Source organism: Mus caroli, unplaced genomic scaffold (genome assembly GCF_978045245.1).
Source record: "Mus caroli unplaced genomic scaffold, Mus_caroli_1 scaffold_2, whole genome shotgun sequence".
NCBI lineage: Eukaryota > Metazoa > Chordata > Mammalia > Rodentia > Muridae > Mus > Mus caroli.
In genome coordinates this window covers 142534246-142558045 of record NW_028227257.1, presented here as the reverse complement: position 1 = coordinate 142558045, position 23800 = coordinate 142534246, and the positions used below count along the sequence as shown (strand labels likewise).

General features: G+C 51.2%; 1 protein-coding gene across 6 annotated transcripts in view; it reads left to right on the top strand.

Annotated features, from left to right (window-relative positions):
- Lhx2 (LIM homeobox 2) overlaps nt 1-19568 on the top strand; it is a 30410-nt gene extending 10842 nt beyond the window's left edge. Inside the window, exons 1-5 of one of the 6 annotated variants that reach the window (XM_085834957.1) lie at nt 1140-1823; nt 3238-3440; nt 4365-4792; nt 9899-10104; nt 18674-19568. In XM_085834957.1, coding sequence (XP_085691083.1) covers nt 1704-1823; nt 3238-3440; nt 4365-4792; nt 9899-10104; nt 18674-18961 — 1245 coding nt within the window. In that variant the 5' untranslated portion in view covers nt 1140-1703 and the 3' untranslated portion in view covers nt 18962-19568. Of the gene's footprint in view, nt 1-1139; nt 1904-3237; nt 3441-4364; nt 4793-9898; nt 10105-18673 lie in introns of those variants that run through there. The other 5 variants (XM_021154342.2, XM_085834958.1, XM_029469300.2 and 2 more) reach the window with 5 other exon arrangements.
- Nucleotides 19569-23800: the final 4232 nt, after the last annotated feature.

Sequence of the window (23800 nt, the reverse complement as noted above, 5' to 3'; positions counted from 1 at the left end):
AGAGTGGGAGGGGGAGTGCTAGTGGGATGGAGTACCCCACAGGAAGGAAGAGCATAGGCCTCTGGTCTTTAAGAACTGCCAAGTATATCCCGGAGTGAGAAGATCCGAATAGGAAAAGAAAAAGAGGGAGCGATTAAGAAATTCGCTGAGTGCCTACTATGCTCTATGCATTTTCCATTCATTTCTTTCTTTCATCACACCCAAACACCTAAAAGGAGGGAGCCTTCTTGTTTCCCATTGAGAAAGTCAAACACTGTAAAGGAGGTTGAGTCACTGTCTCGGGATCACACTGCACGTACAAGGGAGAGAGCTATGGCCTCCTTGTTTCTTTTTCTGAGTTCCTAAAGACATGCCTCCAGACTGCAGCAGAGCTTTGGAGAAATCCAGGAGCTACACGCCTGGCAGTATAGTCCCTAGCTCACTTGAAGAGAGGATATGCTAGCCGGCCCTCTACCCTCGGGAGTCATTGCTCTGGTGGCACTTGCGCCTGGTCCCCGGGAGGGCTGCGCTGCTGCCCGCAGCGCGGAGAGTAGCGCCCCAGACCGAAGCCCAGATGGGCGGGAAGCAGCCGAAGGCTCTTGGAACTGTACTCCCGGTCTGTCTTCTCTGCCCCTCCTCAACCCCAGGTTCCAGAGGCCAAGGGGGAGAATGGAGACCTCCTCAAGCATCTTTTGGCAGCGCTTTCTTAGGATAGAGACTCCAGGAAAGGTTTAATTTTCCTTCCTGAAGAAACACAGGAAACTGTTCTCAGCTTAGAAAACTCCAAACCCCGCGCTCTCCCTTCTCCCTCCCTCGCGCCTCCTCCTCCAGCCTCGCCCACCAGCTCCCACCACCTCCTCTCTCCGCTCCTCTCCTCCTCTAGCCTCTCCCCTCCCTCTGGGTCTCCCGCCTTCCCGGAGCACGCGCTGCCAAGGCCTGGGGCGCCGGGCGGCCAATGGCACGGCGGCAGGACGTGATGTCAGGCGCGGCTGTAGAAAAGGCGCGGAGGCTTGCGCTGGCGCGGACTGCGGAGTCGAGGCTGAGCTCGGCGCGCGCTTGGGTAGCGTTGCGCGCGGCTGGGCCCGCGGCCGTCGGCTCCTCCTCCCACTCTGCTCCTCCTCCTTTTTCCTCCTCCTCCACCTCCTCCGCCGCCGCCTCCTCCTCCTCTTCCTCCTCCTCCTCTTCAATTCTCCCAGTGGCTCGGCTCAGCTCGCAGGCTTCGTGGAGACCCCTACTCCAGTTCGCCTTTGGTTGGGAACACACCCCGGGGGGAAGAGACGTGCAGGCATCTGGGCCGCCGGCACCTAGCTGTTCCTGGGTGAACCCCGACTGCAGCCACCGCCGCCTGGGGCAGAGTTTGCGCCCCTGATTTGCGCCCTGGGCGCCAGAGCCCAGTGAGCGATGCCTGCGGCGTGAAAGCGCCCACAGCGGGCGCCGACCTCTGCCCTGGTCTCCCGCCCCCACCTCACCCCCTGCCCTTGTGACCCTGGCTTCGGCGCCGCCGTCCAGGCGCCCCGCGATGTAGCTGCCCCCACGCCTCGGCGGGAGGCGTCCTGGCCCGCGGGCGCCCGCGGCCCGGAGCCCAGCCTGGGGGCGCAGCCGAGCTCGGGCGGGGCCGGGGCCGCGGTGGCGATGCACTGGGCCGGTTAACGCCGGGAGCGCCAGGCAGCTGAGGCGGGGGGCAAGCCCTTCCTCGGGGCAGCCGCGTCCCCGGTCCCGCCGCGATGCTGTTCCACAGTCTGTCGGGCCCCGAGGTGCACGGGGTCATCGACGAGATGGACCGCAGGGCCAAGAGCGAGGCTCCGGCCATCAGCTCCGCCATCGACCGCGGCGACACGGAGACGGTAGGCGCGCGGCTGTGGAGTTGGGGCTGAGAGCTGGGACCTGGCGGGGCCAGCCAGCGCCTCTGTTCCCCGAACTTTAGGTAGAGTCCTCCGAGACGCGCGGGACCAAGGCTGGGGGATTCTCGGACAGGGTGCGAGGCCCGGGGCACCAGACTCAGGAGAAACTCAGCTGCTAGAGAGGAGGAGGGAATCAAGGTTGAAACCCAGATCTGGACTGCGAGGGTGGAGGAGAACATTGTTCTAGAAGTGGAAGGGGAGTGGAAGTGGAGGCCACTCTCTTCTCTCCGCTCCCGGAGGCGCTCCGGTCCACAGACCTGACTCTCGGCTCCTGGTGCTGGCGCCGACGCCTCGGGAAAAGTGAAAACCGGTGGAAGCTCTAGCTGTTTTGAATCGCTTTCAGTCTTCTGGCAGTCTGGGATTCTCTCCTTAGCTCAGTTTCAGGGCCCTGTGACATCTGGGCCAGCACTTTCCGTTGATCGTGACCCGTGTTCCTAACTGGCTAGATTTGGCCAGGCAATGGTTCGGAGTTCAGTCACCGGCCTGGCTTCTGCGGAAGGAGACTCCATTAGGTTCTCTGTACCTGGCTCTGCTGTCCCGGCCCCAAATAGCCTCCCCCGGGGCCAGACTAGCAGACGCTGCCTAAGCAGCGGCTGCAGTGACCTTTAGAGACCGAGGAGGTGGGAAGCCTGGCCGGAGTTTCTCCCTTCTAGAGCCACAGCTCCGTGACCTCCGGGTTTCCCCTAAGCCCTTCTTTCTGGATAAACCTCCGCTGCTCAGTTTTATTAGGAAAAAAATTTCACATGGGCCTGCCTTGCACCCTCCTGGAAGGTCGCCCTATATCCCACTTAACCTACTCGCAAGACCCAAGCAGGAACCAGAAGTTGCTGGACTTGCCCTGGGCTGAACCTTTGGTCTAAGGATCAAGAGGCTACTGAGGCTTGGGGCCAGGAACCCTGCTGCCTCTCTGAAGAGGAGTACGTGTGGAGGAAGACTTTTAATACTCACCTTACTTTACCGTCTTAGTTCTTTTCTGAGGCCCAGAACCTTTAATAAACACTTTGAGGAATTCCCTTAGAGAGCTTGGGGGAAGAGCCCCACTCTGTCCCAATACTTAAACGCTGCGGGGACATCCTGGGGCAAGGGCACAAGGGCACGAATAGGGAGACCTATAAGGCCTGAGAACAACTTAGAACTGTAAAGTGGTACTGCAGCGGCTTGGCTCGGTGGTTGCCTGGAGCTGAGCTGTGCAGCTTGGGCCTGGTAGATGGAGAAAATGGGCTGCCCAGTTAGACCGTCCTCTAGGCGGATTCAGAGATAGCCAGGGCCAGGGAAGGAGCTCAGGGAGAGTTTTCTTGGTGGGAGCATAGCTGTAGGCTGTCCCTTACGGCAATGTTCTGTCTTTCTCCTTTTGTAGACCATGCCGTCCATCAGCAGTGACCGGGCAGCGTTGTGTGCTGGCTGTGGGGGCAAGATCTCTGACCGCTACTACCTGCTGGCAGTAGACAAGCAATGGCACATGCGCTGCCTCAAGTGCTGTGAATGCAAGCTCAACCTGGAGTCGGAGCTCACCTGCTTCAGCAAGGATGGCAGCATCTACTGCAAAGAAGACTACTACAGGTAGATCCTACCCAGACCCCGCCCGCCCGCTGGCCTTCAGGGACCCACACCTTCCACCTCCCTGGCTTTCACTCCCAGTACAGGTTGCCCCACCCAAGACCCTTCTTCTCCAAGCCAGCACCCACCAAATTTTGGTGACAACTTTCTAAATTAGCAATTCGGGGCACCCTTGGAAAGAATCATGAAGTGTAGGAACAGAAGAACCAATGTTACCCTCCTTTCTGAGTTTAGGGTGCTTAAAAAGTCAGCCTGGGTGGGTGGGGTCTTCATGCTACTTTCCCTTTTGAAGTTTCTTGACTCAACCAGAGGAGACAGAAATAAGACACCCCAAAACTCTGGCAGCCTGGCTGACGAGCTGAGAGCACATTGGAGGGGGAGCTAGAATAGTTCAGCAGCTGGGGGGGGGGTCTTTGGGGGTTGGGGGTGAGGCCGGTAGTAAAAGGTGGCCAGGGTTAAAAAGTAAGGGCCAAGGTCTTCTTTCTCTTCCCCAGCCTTAGAGTTAGGGTCTATTTATGGATTCTCTCTGTGTGTCTCTGTCTCTATTTCTCTCTTTCCCCATCTCTGTTTCTTCCAAATTACAGCGGTGTGTAGAATTCCCAGGTGCTGGTCTGGAGGGAAGGGGCAAAGGTTGAGGAAGGGGTAAGTGAGGGAGCTGCTCCCCATTCTAAGTAAAGTCTTTCTTAAGACTTGCTCAGATTTTGAATAAAGTAGACTTTCCTGTGGGTGTGAAGATGGCTAAGGGAAACTATTTCAGGCAGGGCCAGGCCTGGGTTAAAATCTAGTTCCCTTCTCACTAACCCTCTAACTGGAGTCCAGGCTGTCTGTCTTGAGGAGGGGACCCCACCCCACCCCCCAGTGACAGCAACAGCACCCGGAGGAGGAGTATAGGGATATGGGGGGATACCCAACCATTTGTCCCCACAGCCCCTCCCTCCATGGTCCCCACAGGCGGTTCTCTGTGCAGCGCTGCGCCCGCTGCCACCTGGGCATCTCGGCCTCAGAGATGGTGATGCGTGCTCGGGACTTGGTTTATCACCTCAACTGCTTCACATGCACCACGTGTAACAAGATGCTGACGACCGGCGACCATTTCGGCATGAAGGACAGCCTGGTCTATTGCCGCTTGCACTTCGAGGCTCTGCTGCAGGGCGAATACCCGGCACACTTTAACCACGCCGACGTGGCAGCGGCGGCAGCCGCAGCCGCAGCAGCTAAGAGTGCAGGATTGGGCTCAGCCGGGGCTAACCCGCTGGGTCTTCCCTACTACAACGGCGTGGGCACTGTGCAAAAGGGGAGGCCGAGAAAGCGCAAGAGTCCAGGACCCGGGGCAGATCTGGCAGCCTACAACGCCGGTGAGTGCAAGACAGTCTGAAGCCTTGGAAAGATTTCAGTGTGCTTGTTGTACAGTGGGTACCTATGCACCAGTGTTCCTGATAGAAAGGACTTTAGCACTCTGGCTTCCAGTCGGTGCTCCTTCGGTTGAAGCAAGCATTAGGAGAGAATGCATTAGTTCATTGGTGATCCAGGTGCAGGACCTTGTCGCTGAGAAATTGTATTTTGGAGTTGCCTTTGGTTTGCCTCACCGGCTTTGCTGTGCAGAAAGTGCGGGGGGTGCGGGGGGGGGTTTGGTTGGGCGGGGGAGAAAGGCGGTGTTGACACCAGACAGGCTCGGAGTGGCAGCGTGGCCGAGTGGCCGAGGGTAGGGAGACCAACGGCTCTAGGCAGCGAGGGTCCCAAGAGAAAAGGTTGGCAGTGGCCAAGAGCACCATTGGGTTTGGCTTGCAGCCCGGTTATATGGAATGTCCCCAGGGCCGCAGGCTTGGATCTGTTACTAGCAAGGGCTATGGGTCCTTCTGTCCAGCCGGATCTTCAGGCACCCGGCACTTCCAGGTCTCGGGGATTTCCCCTCCCGGCCTAGCAAGCAGCTCTACCAAAGACACTGGAGCTGGCCGGTCCTCACAGTGGGCTGTGAGGGGCTCATTTCGCATTTCTTTGTCGTCCTGGGGGCTTTCCAGCGGACTCCCACACCATCCTGGCTCTGAACAGTTGCGAAGGTTCTGAGGCCCAGCAACATCTGCCCGAAGTCTGCAGGGCCAGGAAAGGTTTAGGACTCACCTGGCTTTCGAACTAGTTTATTTGTAGTCATTTCCTCTCTTAAGTTTGTAACAACAAATCCGATGCTCAATTTTTTTTTCTTTCTCCTTTTCCCCCTAGGGTAAATCACAAGATGCGTAGGGGGGGGGGCGGAAAACCAAAACAAACCAAGGTTGTAGATCGGCTATGGGTCGAAGCAGAAATTAGGATCTTTAGGATTTTAAATACTCTGAACTGCTTGCGGAGGGAAATGTGGGCTAGTAGAGTAGGTCCTTTTTCGGTCCAACGAAATTGTGGGATAGAGGGTCCTGGGACCTACTAGGGAAGGGAAAAATGCAACCCCCGGTTGGATAAGTGATAAAGTGGTGGTTGGTTCAGCGATTTAAAATTTGCCGAAAGTACTACTAAAGATAACGTTCCTTAGAGCTCACCTCCTCATCACCCACTAGCCTTAAAATACAGTAGATTCGGTCCAGGCCCATTTCTCCCCAAACCAAGTGGCCTCTTATTTATCAGCTAGGTCAGCTTCCATAAGAAAGAGGGGAGGTGGGGTCTGCTCCGAGGTATCTGGTGTGTAGGGAGTTGTCTAATGTTTTCTTGGACGCACCAGGTTGGCACCCGGTTTGTGACTGAGCAAAAAGAGAGTCAGAGGTTTCGCGATTTATTTTTGCTTTTTGTTGATCAGTCTTGTCCTTCCCAGGAGGCAGCGGAAAGATGTGGCTGGTAGCTGAGTTCCGGAGAGGCCCCTCTGCTACCTCATTTTTCTCTTTGGGCCCCACACTCATTCCAGTCCTTTCTGTTCTGTTCTTTCCGCCTCTGTGTTTCTCGGTTTGTCTGATCCTATTGCGTGTGTGGGTCTCGGCCTTATCCCGCCTGGACTCTCAGTCCTGGGAGGAACGGCGCTCGGGCCCACAGGCAGTAGCTGTGCGGCTCAGTTATTCGGGGCTCCCGGGACTAAGTTGTTTGTCCGGTGTAGCCAGACTTCCCTAGATCTTTCTTTCCGCCTCCTCCTTTACCTCCCGGCGCCCGCAGGAGAGAAATGGCTGCACTGTGGGCCTTGGGATGTCTGGGGTTGGAACATGGGACCCAGAGAGTTGAGCGTGAGGCTGTGGGCTCTGTGTGCGTGCTCGTGGAAGAAGGCTTCGGATTGCGAGGACACCAGTTTGCTTGTGTAAGCGCCCTGTACCCAGGGGCCAGACACACGGACACTTTGCAAATCGGTTGGGGCGGGGGGGGGGGGGGACGCTATCCTACCGAGGGAGGTAGATCTGGACGCTTGGTGGGAAGGGGAGTAGCGGATGTGTGGGTGTGGGCGTCCCTGGGCCCAGGGCTTCTGGAAGAGTGACCCAGGCCTCAGGTCGTAGGGTCGGAAAGTTCTTCCGGGGCGAGAGCTGTGGCCGCCCGCCTCCCACGGACCCTCTGGTCTTGGCGCGCTGACCTCGTTCCAGAGGCAGGACGCAAATCTCCCCGAAACCCGAGCTGGGCTGCAGGTCAGCTTGGGGCTCACGATCGGTGGTGGTCGGAGCCTGCGAGGGGCCCGGACATGCACTTTGCGGAGCTGTTTGCAAGCCACAGCCGCGGGAGTCTCGAGGAGATCGGCTGGCCGGCTCGGCCTCCCTGAGCCCCAGCTTTGTGTGTGTGTGTGTGTGTGTGTGTGTGTGTGTGTGTGTGTGTGTGTGTGTGCCTGTGCCTGGCTGCATAATTACTGATTTGATTCCAATCCATTATTTAGACAATTGAACCTACAGTCTTGTCTTTAGTAAAATGAGGCGAAGTCAGATTTGATTACAGGTTCAGTCCCAGCGACAAGAGCTCGAAACCCGATGGGTTAATAACAGATCACGAGTAAATTATTCATGATTTTACGAGCTCTTTAGCTCCATTGAATCGGCCTAATTGAGAGGAAAAGGGGGGGGGAAGAAAGCCCTGGTCCTCCCCCCTTCTCTCAGCCCCCTCGCTCCTCCCCAGAACTGATCTTGGGGAATCCCCACACGGCCCCGGGCTTTAGGGGCGCGAGTGAGGGGGGTCTGGGTATCGGCGCCTCTTCCACCGTCCTGGCTCCTCCAGGTCCAGCTCCAGCTACAACCCCCGGCCTTCACGCCGGCCCGGAGGGGCCCACCTAGGACTCCCAAGCTCTCTCTTCCTGGCTCGACTTCTTAGCCAGTAGACGTTTGGAAAATTCTTCTCCATAGGGTCCTTGTCTCCTTGAGCCCAGGATTAGTTCTGTCACGAGGACTCCCCACCACACATCCCCTTTATTTCCGAGACTCTCCATACTCTCCATTCAGCTCCCTTTCTCCCTCCACTGCCCCCACCCAGCTTTCCCGTTCTCCTGGTTGCCAGTTCTCTAGCTTTCTACCTCTGTCGTCTCTCCCACCCCCACTCCTCCTCGGTACCACCTTCCCCCATAGTAGGCCGCTCTCAGGGCACCTCCCTTGGGCCTACAGGGCGCCAGGGTCCCCACGGAGCTCATTAACAGCAGTGAGGCCCAGGTGGGGGCTGGGCAGAGGGATGAGCCCAGAGATTCCCCCTGGGGGAGGCCTGCCCCAACCCGGCAGAACTGGGGGCTGGGAGAAAGAGGAGGGTCCATTCCCTGTGCTATTTAGTGCTGCTGGCTCTCAGGAGTGGTATTCTGATCCCCCTTTAAATTTTTCACGCTGAATGTTCTGGATGGGAACTCTGATTGAAAGAGTGGGTATCTGGATGCTTTGGTACACGTGGATACAAACTCTGATAAAAGGTCGTTCCTGATTTACAGCTCAGGCTTTGAAGTAGGATCCATTGAGGCGCAGTGGCTTTTGGGTAAGGGTAAGGGGATCCCCAGAGAGGGCTTTCTAAGTAGTGTTGCTGGGATAGCCACTTAATTCTCAATTTTGGGCAAAATTTTAAAAGTATCCTAAGAAGCATATAAATGTTAGATAAAATTTTAGTTTCCTTTGGGTCCATGCAATCTTTTGAGTCATATGATGGTTGATGGAGAAAAACAAAAAGGATCTGTTGTTTATCAGAAAATCAAATCTAACTGGGCACTGTTTACATTTATTTGCTAATTTTGGCACCTCTATTTCTAGGCATGGACTATGTTGAAAGATACCTTTCCAGTGCTGTAAAGATGGGGTGACTTGGGATGCATGTACTCTTCAGTTGAGCAGTTATTGACACCCAAAGTTTCTAACCCTTTCCCAACCATGAATCCTCCACAAACCCTAGTAAAATCCCTTGGGATGGTGATAGGCTCCCTAAAGAGTCAGGCTTTCTCGCCTCTCCCAGAGGCGTTGCAGCAGGAAACAGGAGGGGGGCTCCAGTGTTGACTCAGGGCTCAGCCTTTACCAGTGTGTAAGAGTGGCTTCCTTTCCTTGGCTTTAGTTTCTTCGCCTCTAAAACGGAACCGTAGTGGTGGGACAGACATAAAGCAAGAGCCTAAGGTGGGAGTCAAAGATAAGTTGCAATCTTCCTCCTACTTCTTTCCCTCCCAGTCTACAGTCTACAGACTGCTCTCTCTCACGAGGATGGGTAAGCTTCTTATAGCTTCCCTGAACTCCATTTGCTTCTTCTGCAAACCTGAGGAGCAGCTCACAGGACAGTGCTGAAGACAAAAACTACAAAATGCAATTCCCAGCTGTAGACCTGGCACTGGGGGCCCTGGAGCCCACTGGGTCCTTCAGGGAGGGAGTGTTGATGAAAGCCAAATGAAATCGAGGCTGTCAGTAACTTCTGGGTGCCAGCGTTCACTGACTGCTAAAGGGAGATAGAGGCGGTAGGATTTTTCTTGGCGAGTAACTTGGGAAACAAAAGAGTGCAGGACCACGGATGGCAGGCTCACACCGCTGTCAGAGCCTGGCTTGCTGCCTTCCCTTTGTGTCTCAACATCTGTAAAAAGAGTTGCTTTAACTGTCCAGCAGCTGTGTGCTTGCAAAGAAAGCCTTTTAGGGGCCGGCAAGCTAGTTCAGTGGGTCAAGGAGCTTGCTGCCAAGTTTGCAGACTTGAGTTCAATCCCCAGACCCCCTTTCCCCACCCCCACACGAAATAAATACACGTAAAAGAGTAAGGAGAAAGCCTTTTAGTGCAGCCTCTGGCATCCAAAAAGACTCCACTGCTGCTCTTGAAATTATTCTTGCGACATGATGGCTTCTGGATGTTTCGTTTTGTTTTTCCAAGGTTCAATCCACTGTTTCCTAGGCAGGTCCCATTTTCAGTGAGCTTCATTTTCTCCATATCTAAAATGGGGATATTATTCCCATTTCAGCATTGTGAGTGCACATAACCGGGTTTCCGGACTAGATGTGTTTGTCAGTGGGTGGTGTGGACTTGGCGACCAGGCAGAGTCAAGAAATTCACCTGCTGCTTCTGCGTCCCTTTCCCAGCGCTTAGCTGTAACGAGAACGATGCGGAACACCTGGATCGTGACCAGCCCTACCCCAGCAGCCAAAAGACAAAGCGCATGCGCACCTCCTTCAAGCACCACCAGCTTCGGACAATGAAGTCTTACTTTGCCATTAACCACAATCCTGATGCCAAGGACTTGAAGCAGCTCGCGCAAAAGACCGGTCTCACCAAGAGAGTCCTCCAGGTCAGCTGGGCCAGGGTGGGGGCATCTGTAGTTGCCAAGTCCTGAGGCTGAATCTCACATGGACCAGGACTTTTGGAAGAACCTTCTGCCTGTCTGCCTTTGCCTTCTTTTTATCCCTTTGTAGTTTGTCTTAGAATGTCAGCCTTTTTGCCTGCCATCCCATATTTCCAGTTTTCATCCTCATTTTTTTCTCCTTGTGTGGTCCTCTGTCTCCATACTTGACTTTTTTTTTCTCCTGGTGGTAAACCATTCTTAGTTATTATCTTTTATTCAAATGACTCTCCAACGTGTTCATGTTTTAAGAAGCCCAAGTGTTTCAGATGAATCCAGAGCCCTTCTGCTCTGTCCCCACCCATGGGACTTTTAGTGCCTTAAGTTGTTCCTCTGTCCATTTGCCCCCATGTCATCCTTCCCTTTCTTGGAATTTTTTCTGGCAGTTCTGACTTATCTCCTGGGTTGTTTTTCATTTGTTGGTTTGTTTGTTTTATGTTGTCTGCCTCCCAGACTTTATAGGAAACAAGGGTTGGAGATGGTGTGGTGTGCTAGACAGGATCTGGAACTTTCATGGGATTTCCACACCCCCAAAGATGTTGAAAACTCTAGCCTCAGGCCCACACTTGAGGCACCATGTTCGAACAGCAAATTTCAAATTTCCTGCTTTTCTGGTACTCATTGATAGCGCTAGATGACAAACCTCGTCTGCCTCCTGAGCTTCAGTTTACAATACGTGAAATGCACCAAGACTCACCCAGCCATGCCACTGATGGGAGGTGCTGCTGAGGTGATGTGGGCGACAACTTGATACTCTGTGCTCGGTGGATGCTAGTTAAAAAAAATAACAGTAAGTTAGTTCGTTATGTGATTAACTGGGATGAACAGTCCTGGTTGTTAGAGCTCAGTTTCCCCATCATACAAGGCAGAACCTCTCCGCTCCAGTAGACGTTTAACCAAAACCCCAGACAAAAGAAAATATGAGAGGCTATGCAGCCGGATTGTGTCACAGCGAGGACAGGTCCTGGACGTTGAAAGATGAGTGAGTGGCAACTCAGAAGAGTTGTACAGCATCTCTTCAGGAAGTTTCAGTGACTGTCAGAAAGCAAAACAAAACTTCATGGGGTGGTGACAGCGTGTGACCAACTTTGGCTAGAGTGAGGGTACAGACCTCAGAGGTCTTCGATGGTGATAGAGCCTACCAGGTGGGCACCTGGGAAGTCTCTAGGCATCCCTTCAGCCATTGGTGATGTATCAAGGGAGGTAAGGGAGATCCAATGGCATGTTGCTGCGCCTCTCTTTGAATCTGCCCCTCACTATTTGGTCTGTGCTAGGTAGCATTCGGTTCTTCTGGCCTGGACTCTGGGGTAGCAGGGGTGGGGTGGGGGGAGTAGGGGTGGGACAGGCACATTGCTGTGGTCAGTGTTTAAGTTACTCTGGTCAGTTCGTTCAAACTTTTCGTTTCTTGGGGTCCCCACTCTCCTTGGAGACCTCCTGCTACGCACCCCCCACCTCAGAGCTTCTCCTTTAGTTCAGGATAGCCTGGACTGAGTGAGGGCTTAATACTTTTCTCTGGTTAGTAGCTTCACTCTCTTTCCAGATGCCTTCTGGGATGCTGAGAAGTGGAGATCTGGAGTTCAGAAAAACCTGGGCTCACAAATGACCCCGTGGTTTATTTTACCTGCTGTGAGTCTTGGACAGATCAGTTACCTTCTCTGAGCCATGGCTTTCCCATTTGTAAAAAGGCCCCCAATTAGGGCACATCTCTCTCCCAGCTATTGAGATTAAACTCACAGTTCAGTCTTAATAGTCATGATACGGAAGAGTCTGAGCCTGCTTCTTTGGAGGCAGGAGGTAGGGTTTCCTGGCTTAGAAACATGTACGATTTCCAGCTTAGCTCTCTCTTATTCTTTTATCTGCCTATCTCTTGGAACCAGGCTTTAGGGCACTTAGATGAACTGGTCCTGACCCAGAAGAAACTCATCTGTTGGTTAGAGACAGCTACATAACAATCAGTTTCTCCTTGGGGTAATTAGTTTGGGATCGTGATGGAATGGGCCAGGCTCTCCACATCAAGGGTTAGGACTTCCCTCCCCACAGTGCAGATGAGCACATGAAGGCTCAAATGATGGCCTGCCCAAAGCCACACTTTGCTGGCAACTGTCCAGCCAATGGGCAGAGTACCCTCTCTGCTGAGCCAACCCAGGCTGGAGTTCTCAAGAGTGTAAGCATCACTTGGGGCCTGTAGCTTGGGGTAGGGTCTCTCTTCATTCCACACTTCTCTCCATCTCCTCTACACAAATCATTTTTTCTTTTCTAAGAGCCTAAGTGGTCATGACTGCAAAGCATCTTTTTAACCATGTTAACCTCACCTTAATCTTTTCCTGCCTGTTTTACAGTTGAGAACATTTAGATTTGTTTTTGTTTTTCAAGACAGGGTTTCTCTAGGTAGCCCTGTTTGTACTGGAATTTGCTGTGTAGACCAGGCTGGCCTCGAACTCTCAGAGATCCCCCTGCCTCTGCTTCCCAGGCACTGGGACCAAAGGTGTGTACACTACCACCTGGCAGCTGAGAAGGTTTAAGACTTAGCAAGATAAAATGGTTTGTTGTGGGTTATAGAGCCAGGCATGGCCAGGGTGGACTTGCTTCTCATTGCCTGACTGTCAGTGGGACATCTTGGGAACCTAGGCTGGGGGTGATTTGCAGTGAGACAATTGTTAATGTGTCTTTGGAAGGTGATGGACTAGTTCAAATCCCCCCTGAGTTACCTGCCCTAAGGTTTGGTGCTCCTCTCTGACCCTGAGTAGGTAGGTTGCATAGTTAAGAACCTGGTCTGGGGGAGTAATTAACATATACACAGCCCTGGGTAGATCACCAGCACCACGAACAAACAAAGCTATATTACAAAATAAAAACAGATAAAATGATTCCAGAGTCCGTTCACCAGCTTAGTGGTACTAGATCCTTTCATGTTCCCTAACGCTTTTCCACCACGGTCATGGTTCACCTCAATCCTTCAGAGGGTTTGCAGGACAAAGGGCATTGAAATTGAGTTGTGTTCCCAGAGCTGGGCAATGCATGATGTGCGTGAGGGAGAATGGTGGCCCTATGCTGTATTCCGTATATACAGTGTGAGCCCCACCAACATTGTAGGCCAGGGGGTACGGCATCCCTGTTGGAATCTGGAGGCTGCTGCAATGAGGTCCTAGTTTAGCTCTCCCACTCCCACTCGGAATAATCTTTGGTGTTAACAGCTCTAAGCCTCAGTGGCCTTAGCTGTGGCACAGTTGGTAAAGTGCTAACATAGCATACAGGATGCCCCAGGAGTGATCCCCCAGGTGTGATCCCCAGCATTCTGTAAACTGCATGTGGTGAAGCACATCTATTATTCTAGTATTCACTAGAGAGAGACAGGAGGATCAATTCAAGTGAGTTCAAAACCAGCCTCGACTATGTGAGCCCCTGTCTTAAATAACAGTGATAACAATAATGATAACCCTAGCACCTACCTTACTGGATATCAAAAGGAGAAAATGAAATGATGTGATTGGATCCATGCATGTATGTTAATGTCACATAGCATTGTGTCTTTTATAGGGATTTCAACATTTCCCTCCCCTTAATTTATAGTTGAGGAAACTGAGGTTCAGTGAGCTTTGGTTTACAGTTAGCAATGAAGCCAGGAGTTAAGCCCAGACTGTTCTTGAGTCCAGGGATCTTTCAAAGCACGGGATTGTCACTTGGACCCAGCTGCAGAATGCAGAAGACAGAGCAGGAGGGTTCCAGCAATACATAGCAAAGCTTTCATCACATCAAAAATTCCATTTGTCACCACCAGCACATGACAGCCACAACACTCATGGTCCAGTGTTGGGGAAGGTGACCTGAAGGAGTCACAGTGGCTTCCTTGACAGAGGTTTGTTATGACATGGCTTGCCACTGTGTGTGGACTCCTAACCACATTCATGCCTCTTGTTCTTGGAGGAAATGCAGATGCCCTGGGCTTCCTGAGGGGTGGTCAGCTGATTGATCCTGGGTAGGTAAAGTCTCTGCAGGGATTCCTGGTGTCACTTTAAAAGAACAATTTAAGTGCCAATGTCTCAAAAACATTTCCCCCATCACTAGATAGTTGTCATTAGCCCAGGAGAGAATTCAGAGGGGTGCAGTAAGAATGTGCAATGGGGATCTGAGCTGGTGCAGGCAGTGGCAAAAACTTCCTTGAAGGACAGGTGAATGACTTCATTTCCCTGAGGCTCTGGTTCCCACTTACAAGATGGTCATTGTCCTGCCTGGCTTTAGACAACTTGAGGCCAGATGTAAATACACTGGCAGGGAGTTTCACAGACGACAGGCCTTGAATCTTTTGTTTCGTTTCTTATGGTCACGGGGATCCAAGCCAGGACCTTGCACACACTAAGCAAGTGTTCTTCCACGGAGCTGTGCAGGAGACGGAACATCAGCCCAGAGAGGTGGAGAGACTTCCCAACGTGTCACAGCAATTCAGCGACAGACCTGGAGCTGAAACTAAGAGCTCTTGTGTTCTACCCAGTGCTCACTATTTTTAGTTCTTTGGGGAAAAAAAAAAACGTATTAAAAAAGATTTATTTTTACATGTATTGATGTTTTGCCTGCATGGATGTCTGTATAAGGATACCAGAGCCTCTGGAACTGGAGCAGTCCGTGTTCCTACCTGCTGACATGTCTCTCCAAACTCTGAGTAACCCCCCCCCTTTTTTTTAGATCACAAAATAATAGAACGGTTATTCAGATCCTTAAGACAAATATGGAGAATTATCACTGTTGAGAACACAGGCCCAGTGATTTCTAAGTTTGAAGCTAAGTAGGCAGGGGCAAGGAAGGGGCTTAAAGGATCCACGTGTCAGTTCTGCCTACCTCTGGCTCTGGCACTAATATGTAGGCCTACACCACAGGATTATTACAGGACCGAACGCTTAGAGGTCTGCTGGGCCAGAGCCTGGCTTAACTATGGAGTGATAACATGACCACCATTAATACCTTCTTCATGAATTGTAACACCAGAGGCTGTGATTGAGTTGTTGGTATTTATTTCTAAAGCAGGGTTTTCTGTTTTTTTGAGACACGTTGTAGTTCAGAATGACCTTGAGCATGGTAGGTAGCCTGGGGTGACCTTGAAGTCCTGGTCCTTTTTCCTCCACTTATCTGGACATGTGCTACCCTGTTGGGTTTATGCTGTGCTGGAGATCCAGCTCAGGATTTAGTATGTGCTAGTCAAGTACTCCGTACACTGATCTAGATTCCCAGATCTGGGGGAGGAGCGTCATTTCTCTTCCTGTACCTCAGGCTGGCCTCAAACTCATGGCAATCCTCTTTCCGAGGGTGCTGTAATTTTTCATCCCTTCTCTTTTGTTGCAAGACATTCCCCCCCAGGACTTGGTTGAGCTGCGGGGGGTCATGCTTCCATAGCCTATCTGGTTGACATTGGGCATAACCATCGAAGTGCTAAGAAATGTCACAGTCAGCATCTTTGAGTACGAGGGGTGGTCGCCTTTTGGGTGGCTTCTTTAGTGTTCCGGGAGATTTGTTGGGGGTTCCAGCAGGCCTTGTTTTTGTCAGCCAAGCTGGCCTAGAACTCAATGATCTTGCCATCTCCTTGCTTTTGTCTTCCGAGTGCTGGGGTTGCAGGCATGTGCCATCATGCCTGTCTCTCCCAGCCTTCTCAATGAAAGTGATCAAGAAAAGAGGTTAGCCAGCCTAAAAAAACAGCTCCTCTGACTGTTGGAGCCCAGACAAGGGCCACACCATGATGGTGTATCTTCACTCCCCCCGGGACTTAGCATGATCCATGTTGTGCCAGGCTAAGTCACTGGCCCGGTGTTAGCTGTGTCCTGATGATTCTATGTCTGCACTTGTCTCCACTGTCCCAAAAGTATAACCCTGGAACTCTGCATGTAGAGTGGAGCTTGGGGCAGCTGACCAGCCAGGGCTCTGGCTTTAGGAGGATGGGTAGATAGAACAGATCATTTGTATGCTAATCACAGTTGCCCTGGGATCCCAGCCCATGTGAACCCCAAAAAGCCACAGAGACTGGGCTCCAGCCTTCTTTTTTGTACAAATAGGAAACAGGCTCAGAGGAAAGGGACTGGCCAAAGTTCACTTGGCTGGTCAGCGGCAGAGGCAGGCCTAGAAGATACGTTTCCGTGCACTTTCTACTGCCCAAACTGCTTTGATCATTTGCTCTTCCATTCATTCACCTGTTTACTTGCTGACCTACTCAGGGCCGCGTGGTTGGGAGAGCATGAGCATTTCTATGGCAAACAGTCCTGCTTTCAATCAGCATAGCCTCTGTATGATCATGAGCATGTAACTTTTAAATCTATAAAATGGAGCTAATAATAGAAACCATGTAACCAACTCACCACGGGCGTTAACCAGGGATGGTACAGGGTGGCAAGGTACCTGACACAAGTCACATGTTAGCATGGCACCATTTCTAGAGTGTGACCCTCAGCTGTGGCATCATGGATATTACCAACATTTAATTTTTACCTTCTCGGTCATATCCCTAGGGTTGCACAGAGTCCCTGCCCCCAATATTCTTTAGGGAGGGGACTTTTTGAAATGCTTATGATTTTGGTAAAGCCTCACACGGAGGGGCTATACCGAATAGCCAGGTTTAGAGTTGACTTTAGATTTCCACTGAGCAGATTCCTAGTGCCTGGGATCCTATAAAGCGAGAACCGCAGCTGTGAAGATGGTGTCATTGTTTACACATGAGCTGTTGGGGCAACGCCTGGGAAATAGCTAACAGGCGGCAGCTTAGGGCTTCCAGCCTTCCTAAGGTCCTGGGGCCCCTGAGGATGAACAGTGAACCCACTCCCGGGACCCAAAGGGCTCCTCCACTCCAGCTCCCGCCCACATGCACTGGCCAGCACAGAGGCTGAGGAGCAGCAGGCAGGCTCTGGTGACCTTCATCAGACTGAGGAAGTCATGTCCTCCTCCTTAGGCCTGTCTGCATCCATTCCCAGCTACCCGCTAGGCCAGATGAACAGGGTCTCCCACTGCAGACTCTAGAGACAGCCTGGAAGGACCTGACTGTCCTAGATGGGCAGTGCTGAGGGTGGTCTTTGAAGCTTCACACTCATCTATTAGCCTGGCAAAGGACTGATAAGCTTCCTTTAGGCACAGAGCTGGAGAAATGTGCTTTCTCCTTGAGGGGATCAGTGTTCTAGGGAGTGAGCTTTGTTCCCTACTTCATGGGGAACATCTCTTTCCTTCCTGCCAGACTGAGCTGCTAATTGAGCCCAAATTGTGTCAGGACATCTGAAGGGGGGCTTGAGGCCATAGGCTTCTTGCAGCTGGGGTGGTCCTGAGGGGAGGGTGAAGTCAAGAGCTGGCCCATCCCAGCCCTGCCAGAGACACTGGGAAGACAGGCAGATGTAGACACATCTGGAAACACGCAGCTGGACAGCCTGGAGTCTTCAGAATCCCCAAGGCACTCTGTTTTATGGGGAAGCGTCTGGCCAGGGGCTCTCTTACGCAGAAGGAAGTGGAGGGGCCTTGCCTTTTGGACTTTTTTCCTTTGGGAGGAATAACTACCCAGTCCCCAATAGTGCCCTGGATTTTCTTTAGCACTGCATGGGCTTCTTCGTACCACAAAGTCTCTGCTGTGGAGAGAGGGCTCGGGGGAATGGGGATGAGTTTTGTGCACATCTTTACTGATATGAACGGGGATGTGTGGGTGTGCATGTGGGTGTGCATGTGGGTGTAGCTATGAGTGTGATGTATCTCAGTGTGCATGTGTGTGATGTGCCCCAGAAAAAGTAATCCTTCAGACTGTCTCTCTGGTATTCTCTGCACTTCAGTGCTTCTCCGGCTGAGAGCAAGAAGTGGGCTTCTGACCACTGCCTTCTTATTCATAACTGATTCATTCATTCTCATGTTCTTCATGACATTCTAGTATTTATGGACACTCACCATCAAACATTAAGAGAAGAAAAATTGTACTCATGTGATCTTGTAGGACATACTGTCCATCCCAAGCTTTCAATTGTCTGTGGCCCAAATTTGTCTGGTTTTTGTTTTCAATGACAGATGTGACAAAAGTCACATATTTTAACAGTTTTAGTGGTTACAATGAAAAAAAGCACAAGGGAACCGATAAAATGAATTTTAATATTTATTGTTTAATCCAACACATCCAAAAGGTTTTTCTCACTATGATCTCAATCTTTCTTTCTTTCTTTCTTTCTTTCTTTCTTTCTTTCTTTCTTTCTTTCTTTCTTTCTTTCTTTCTTTCTTTCTTGCTAAATCTTCAAGTCTCTTACGTGCTGTTCTTTCTACATTGGCCACAATGTAGTGTAATTTTCAAGGTCTCAGACTCAGTACCACGGCAAGTGTCCTGGTAGGAAGGCAACCCGGTCATAGCCACCAGAGAAACTAAAACTTTATTTTACTTCTGTGAAGAGAAAATGTGGCATGGGCTCTCTAGACCTCCTGCTAAGGCCAGGTTGAACTGAGTTGAGCATCAAGGAGCTGCAGCTTTCCCCTGTCGGTCTCCGCCTTCCTGTAACCAGTCCTCCCCTGTCTTTCCACACAGGTCTGGTTTCAGAATGCCCGGGCCAAGTTCAGGCGCAACCTTTTACGGCAGGAAAACACGGGCGTGGACAAGACGTCAGATGCCACGCTGCAGACAGGGACGCCGTCAGGGCCCGCCTCGGAGCTGTCCAACGCCTCGCTCAGCCCCTCCAGCACGCCTACAACCCTCACAGACTTGACTAGCCCCACCCTGCCGACTGTGACGTCAGTCTTAACTTCTGTGCCTGGCAACCTGGAGGGCCACGAGCCCCACAGCCCTTCACAAACGACTCTTACCAACCTTTTCTAATGACTCGCCACCCCCTTCTCCCCGAGCCCCCACGATTTCTTTAAAAAAGAAATTATCTTTAGTTGAATTCCAAGTGTATTTTAAAAATAGAGGTTTGAGCAACTAACTAACCACGTTTTAGGATCTCGCCTGGAAACAGAGGGAAAAAAGAATTGTGCGTCGGGCTAACGCAGCGGTGTGTGCTGAGGAATTACTTGGGAGATATATCTGCAACACAACATTTGTGTCCCTGTACAGTTTTGTGGACTGAGCGAGGAAAACAACAAATAATTTAAGTTGGCTGAGAGCTTCCGTATTTTCAAAGACTGCCACGTGCCTTAGGAATACTGTTTTATCTTCATACTTTGGATGAATTGTTCGTTTTTTTTCCTCTCCCTCTTTTTCTCTCTGTATATTTATGACCAGAGCAAAATGTAAAAAAGGAAAAAACAAAAAAACAAAAAATGTTTGTTACTTTGAATAGTCCTAAAAAGAAAAAGGAAAAAAAAATAAGGAAAAAAAATCAAATCCCCTCCAACGGTCGCTTTCTTGTTTTAGAATTTTAAGGTGGAAGTCTGTTCGGATATCAGAATTTGTAAAACCTAACCAGTAATAAAATCACTTATGGAAAAGACTCAGTGCTGGTACTATCTAGTGTATGGGGATGAGTGTTTTCTGAAGCTCAGAGACCAATCCCAGGGTATTTCCCTGCCTACCAAATGTTCTTGAGGCCATTTCTCTGTGTCAGGGTTAGGGATGGTTGATGGCAATCCAAAGGCATCCAGGTGTGTGTGTTAGCTGCCTTTTGTTCATTCATGCATGCATTTGTTCATTCTGGTGCGCATGTTTGATATGTGGAGGTCAGAGGCCCTCACACCTATCTCTTCTGGCCCTGGCAGGGCTGAGAATACACTCTGTGCTGTGAGAGGCCTCTTGAAAATCTGAGTTCAATTCCCAGCGTCTACATCATGTAGCGTACAAACACCTGTAACTCCAGTTCCAGGAAATCCAATGCTTCTGCCCTTCCTAGGAACCTAGACTCACGTGAACATTTACACACACACACATATGCATGCATGCACATGCACACACGCATATCTTAAAAATAGTGAAGGGTATTGAGAGATGGATCCGTGGTTTAGAGTGTATGTTGCTCTTGCAAGAGGACCTGGATTTGATTCCCAGCACCCACGTGGTGGATCACAGCCATCCATAACTCCAGTTCCAGAGGATCTGATGCCTTCTCCTGACCTCAGACCAGCACCAAGCACATACATGGTTCAGATGCACACAAAACTCAAGCTAAATCTAATAAAGAAAAAAAATAACATCTTTACAAAATTTCTTCAGGAGGAAAAGAAAGCAAGTGAATTTAGTTTCTCTACTAAGAATCCAGAGAGGAGACAACCAAAAGGACTGAGCTTTGGAGCCAGATCAAGCAAACCTGAATCTGGACCACAGAGCCAGGAAGGCTATTCTGCCCCTTTCCTTTTGGTTTCTTCTGCTGTAAGATACAATTACGGGGTGAGGACAAAGAAAGGATATTCAAGGTGTGGTGTGTGTGGCTGCTCAGTGTCTTTTATTGAATGTGGCTGATGGAAGAGGAGGAGAAGGAGAGCGGAGTTGATACTGTGTATCCAGGCACTTCTTACCTGGAACTTCAGAATACCTGCAGGTGGGCCAGATGAGTGCTTCTAAGGCTCATTCCTCTTGCTGACTCTCTGGATGCCCGCAGTAACCCATAGATTGGAAGACCCAGAGGGACATGGTGGCTAGGGCAGACTGAGCAGGTCTGGGGTCTCTCTCTCTCCTCCTTCGGCCATCATAGGAGTGGAGGGAGGAGGCAATGAGGCAGGCCTGGGCTGAGTGCTAGAAGCCCAGCCTGAACTGTTTGGACATACTTTTAAGAAACCAAATGCACACATATCACTATCATTACCATCATTTAAGATTCAGCAAATAGGAGCCTGGTAAAGTTTGGGGAGGCTTCTAGAAATGTAACATGTACGTACCTGAACAAAAGAGATTGATTAATGATTTCCATGTGAACACACCCATGATGCTGCCACCTAAGCCAAAACATGGGATGTTATTACACCCCGAGTCTCTCCTGGTCCCTCCCCGACCTGCTAGGGAAGCACCCTGGTAGCACTGATTCCCACAACTCACACGAGGTTTTTTTTTTTAATTATTAAAAATATCTAAAGCATGTGCATGTGTAGTTTGCCTGCATTTATGTCTATGCAACACGTGCATGCTTGATGTTCACAAAGGTCAGAAGAGGTGTTAGATCCCCTGGGACTATGGTTATAGATGGCTGTGAGCTGCCCTGTGGGTGCTGAGAATTGAACCCTAGTCCCCTAGAAGAACAGCCAGTGCTCTTAAGTACTGAGTCATCTCTCCAACCCTTGAGATTAATTTTAATCTGGTTTTGATCAACAAAGGAGCCTTAGTAAGATTAGTTCACTTGCTTGAGGTCCCATAACCAGTCCCAGATCCCAAGCTTCAGACTTAAGCAGACGCTGCAGTCATAGTTACACACGCAAGCAAGAGAGGAGAGCAGCAAGGGACATCACCTTTTTTTTTTACCTGTGCATTCTCTACTAGGACCACATGAGGATGGCAACCGAGGGCCTGGCTAATGGATGGCCACACAAACACAAGGACTCCAATCAACCCCAGAAACACATACATACCCAAGCACATTGTCAGGGGACCTAGAGGGACAGACCCACCAGCTAAGATGTTTCTACCCAGACAGCACCTCATGAAGACTCAGGCCAGATGCCTGTAGACAGACATAAACAGGCCCAGACGCTCCCGTGTAGACTCAGCCAGACATCAGACCACCCCACATGGGGGGGACGTGCACTCAGCCTCAGACGTGCACACACGTGAATGTGAGCAGTACCCAGACACCCCCGCATAGCCCTGTGGTGCCCCTTGCTCAGGCCTGGGCAGAGCTGAGCCTGATTACTATCTCATCTGTCAGCACTGCCACCCAGATGGAGAGGGCCTGGGAATGGTGCCCCGGGGTCCCCCGCCCTGCTACAGGAGCAGGTTTAGAAGTCAGGTCTGCTACTGGGCCAGAGATGGGGGACCCTGGAGTGAGGTGTGGGAGGAGTTCCTCTCTCAAGATCCAGAACCAAAGAGGTGGGGAGGGTGACCAGCAGGGATACTAGGACAGAAAGACAATGACAGACATATATAGAGACAGAGATGCTGGGCAGAAGGCAGGGAAGAGACACACACATGGGCAGTAGGCAGAGAAATGACACCGCACTGAAGAGATAGAGTAGGAGTGACAGAAAAAGACAGGGAGACAAAAAGATTGGGACAGAGAAAGGCAGACTTGGAAATGGAGGGAGATCCTAGCACAGGCTCAGAGGCTGAAGGAGGCCATTCTGAGGAATGAACCAGGAGACATGAGTCTCTTAGGGCGGTTGAAGAGATACCTAGAGAATAAGGAAGTGGAACCTATGTCAGAGCAAGGAAGAGACAGGAAAAGCAGGTGGCACTCTGGCTGCTGATCACACACTTGGTGAAAATGGGGTTCCCCCTTGTCCTGAGATCTACACAGAGGCATAGCACAAGCAGTCTCTCTCCATCACAAGCCTATCCCACTCTGCTACTCCCTGTCCACAGAGTACGGAGGTCCTGGGCAAGCTCTTCTGCAATCTTCTTAGCCTTGAGGGCCATGATGAGGCACTTAGCTACTCTGGCCTTAGTTCCTTCAACTGTAGTGGCAATATTTCTAAAGAATTTCTCTGTGAGGGAATATGAACCTTCTCTATTGAAGGTTGTCTAAGTCCTAGAGAGGTCACAGTGGAGATGGGAGTCCAGCTCAGAGTGGACAGCAGATGGATTATGAAGACCTTGAACGGTGGGTTGCTCACTCATGGGTGGTACCTCCCTGAGGCATGTTGGGAAGTTCTGGTGACTGTTGGGATGGAGAGCAAGTCAAGCAGGGAAAACACAGGAAGCTAGGGCAGTTCCCTGGGGGAGTAGTCCAGCTTCAAAGCCTACGCTTCTGGACTAAAATGCTGGGTTCTGTCAATAGGTCCTGACCTTCCTGGTTTCTTGCTGGAGTCCCTGATGTGGTCTTCAGGTATAACTGAGCATCTCTAGGCTCCCTTATCAGCTGAGGGCCCATCAAGGGCCTCCCTGTGCTATCAGGCCATTCTAGGGGCAAGCAGGCCTTCAGAAGTTTTCTTCCATCTCTCTTCATTCTTCCCTTGTCCCAGTGAGTGTGGACCCAGACAGAGAAGATCTGACTTACAGTGTCTCCTTTGGGCTCCTGGGCTATCTGGGAGACAAATGAAGCAACAGCCAGTCCACCTGACCAGCAAGGGTCGACCTGACCGGCTGAGCAGTATCACCCACCCAGCATAGGCTCCATGGGATATTCACAGATCAGATGAATCCAACCCCCACCATACCAGCTACCATGATGCAGCACATGGGCAGTTCAAACCCCTTCTGGCATCTTGCAGAAGTGGAGGATTACAGGAGGAGCAGGAGATGGGTTTCTGAGAAAGTGGAGAGCTGTAAGAGGCCACCTTCTCAGGAGGAATGGAGGACTTTTTGAGTTGCAAGATCAGGCAGCAGACTGCAATGTTTAAGGTGGCTGGGGTCTGCAGGAGGGTGCAGAGACACCGGCATGGACATAGCTACACAGGAAGGGTTCAAGCTCTCCTGCCACTCTTGCAGATTTCCCAAATGGTCAGAGTGGGAATGCAGCTCAATTGGTAGAGCACTGGCCTAGCATGTACCAAGCCCTGGGTTCAATCCCTAGACATGGGTGGATGCCTGTAAGCACAGAATTCATGAGGAAGAGCCAAGAGGATCTGGAGCTAAAGG